Source organism: Chrysochloris asiatica, unplaced genomic scaffold, assembly GCF_000296735.1.
Source record: "Chrysochloris asiatica unplaced genomic scaffold, ChrAsi1.0 scaffold00032, whole genome shotgun sequence".
NCBI lineage: Eukaryota > Metazoa > Chordata > Mammalia > Afrosoricida > Chrysochloridae > Chrysochloris > Chrysochloris asiatica.
In genome coordinates this window covers 13283490-13285872 of record NW_006408550.1, presented here as the reverse complement: position 1 = coordinate 13285872, position 2383 = coordinate 13283490, and the positions used below count along the sequence as shown (strand labels likewise).

Below are 2383 nucleotides of genomic sequence, written 5' to 3'. Positions count from 1 at the left end.
TTTTCCCTGCATACATATACACGCTGAAACTTTGTACAATGGTAGAAGTGACGTTTTGACAATTTATAGTTCCACTAGTGCCATACCATCCTCTTTTCGACTTGTCCCAAGAGGCTGCGAGACAAGGGAGGGTGGAGGTCAATTTTGGTTTACTCTCTGCTTGCAAGAAAGAGGCTTGTGAGCATAAATGTGGAGGTAAATGAGATATTTGTTGCTGTTTGGCGCCTGTCACATTGCACCCCCAGCCCCAGCCGTCGCGCTCACGTACTCTAAGCAGAAACGCCCTCCGATCGCCCTTGCGGCCGGCACAGACCGACCAGAACTTCCCCTGGGTCGCGGCCCAGCGATACGGAGCGGCCCTGGCGCGGAGCCCTGCTCTTCCCGAGTCGTGGGTGGCGCGATGCTGGTTTCCCTCCCCTCCCTTTCCGGACCCAAACGGGGATGTATCTGGGTCAGCTTGGGAGGGGCCGGACCTGCCAGGGACTGGCGGGGGAGAAGGGGACGGCGATGACAGCATCTTTCAGGTTTTTGGCGTCGCTGAGTTTCGCCCCGTCCAGCTTCGCATCACGCTCGCGCCCGACGAGGGCAGACGTTCCCGCCATAGCAGGCCGGTGGTGGCACAGTACGGGTCGGAGAGAGTAGGTCTTTCCTGTCTGGACCGCCCTCCACCTCCCCCCGCCCTGCAAACAGTGGTGCGCAGGTCTCCTCCCTAGTCCTAGACACGCACTCCCGGTCCCTAGAGCACGTTGCAGAGTGCGCGGCGGCTCCCTCCGCCCCAGGAAAAGAGCAATGGACCAGTTCACGGCCGCCGCGAGTTTCTCATCTTCCTTCCTTTCCGGTGATAAAAGGCAGGGCTACAAGCCAGTTGACGATAAGATGCTCCTCCCGCGGGCCCCGGTCCTTCTCTCTTAGCTTTGCGGGGGTTCAGACCCAGGCCTGAGGGTCGTTTCTCCCCACCGAGAGCAAAGGCGGATGCAGGGGCCCAGACCCCCGCGCACACCTCGCCACCTTGGGTCCTCCCTCCGCGGTCGTTTGCGCCCCGCAGCGCTGGGAGGAGCTGGTTGTGCGTAAAACCGCACCTTCCCCCTGAGGCTGTGCCAAGGACGCTGGGGTGAGGTCCGCAGGTCACCGACCTTCTGGATCCTCCCCGCGAGGTCTCTGTCTCTAGGTTCAGCCCCAGGAATCACAACCCCCGGGGTCTTCATTTCCCTAAGGCCTCCCCCTGCCCAGCCCTGCCCAGCTTTGGATAGGCGCCGCAGTTCCACATTCACAAGTGCTAGCTCTTGCCCTCGGCATCGGAGAGAAACGCGGAGCAAGGAGCTGACCACCATCACGGGATTCTTGTATCCTGTGCACTGTCATCTCCCGCTCATCTCTCTCATCTCCCCACTTCTCTCGCTCCGGGAGTTATGTGTGCCGCGCAGGCGGGGAGAGGGGGGCTCGCCTAGCCGGAACGCGCGTGCCTGCAGCTGGAGCCCCCCGACGCTCTCGGATCGCGAGCTGCCCGAAGGTGTCCGCCTCCGCCTCCGCGGGGGCTCCAGACCACGCCGAGGAGTCCCTCCCCCGCGCCTCACGGCCTGCCACCAGCGGGTCCCTTTTGACTCCCCGCGCCCCGCCCGGCGCAGCACCTCCACCCCCACTCCCCTCGGCCGCCGGCGGGGCGCTCGGACGGCGCAGAGGTGCAGAGCTTCGCGGCCCGCGCTCACTGCCCTCCGGGGAATTGCTGTGGAGGCGGCGGCCGGGGCTTTATCGCTGACCGGCCGGGCGTTGGAAACTTTATCAGCCGGGCTCGCCGCGCGCCGCAGACGGGCGGGGGGCGGGGGCGCGGCGCCGGCCGTGACGAGGCGCTCGGGCGCTGAGCGCTCTGCTCGGCACGCATGGCGCCCGCACACGGAGTCTGACCTGATGCCGACGCAAGGGGGTTAATATGAACGCCCCTCTCGCCGGAATCTGGCCCTGGCTCCCTCTGCTCTTGACCTGGCTCGCCCCCGAGGTCAGCTCTTCATGGTGGTAAGTCCACGCACCCGGCGGGCGCGGGGGGATTCTGGAGAGGAAATCGCGGACCGCAGGGACCCTCCCGGCGGTGCTACCCCGCGGCTGCGGCAATGACTGAGTCCTACCAAGCCAAGCCGGGAGGCCGGCCTCTCCTCGCGCCCCATCCTGAGCCCCTTTGCTCTTCCCGGCAGACCATTCCAGCTGTGACAACTCCAGAAAAGCCACATCCCCCCTTAAATGAGAGCTCGGATGTTGGTTTATTTGGATCCAGCTGAGCGACAGCAAAATCAGCCAATTTCTTATCCCGTTGAGAGACATGCTAGCCGGGTCTCTAGCACAGAAGTGTGTGTGTGTGTGTGTGTGTGTGTGTGTGTGTGTGTGTGTGTGT

General features: G+C 63.8%; 1 protein-coding gene across 1 annotated transcript in view; it reads left to right on the top strand.

Annotated features, from left to right (window-relative positions):
* Window positions 1-1927: 1927 nt before the first annotated feature.
* The window catches only part of WNT2 (wingless-type MMTV integration site family member 2), a 50626-nt gene continuing 50170 nt past the window's right edge, over window positions 1928-2383 (top strand). Inside the window, exon 1 of the mRNA XM_006859313.1 lies at window positions 1928-2010. Within this exon, the coding sequence (XP_006859375.1) occupies window positions 1928-2010 (83 nt within the window). The remainder of the gene's footprint in view (window positions 2011-2383) is intronic.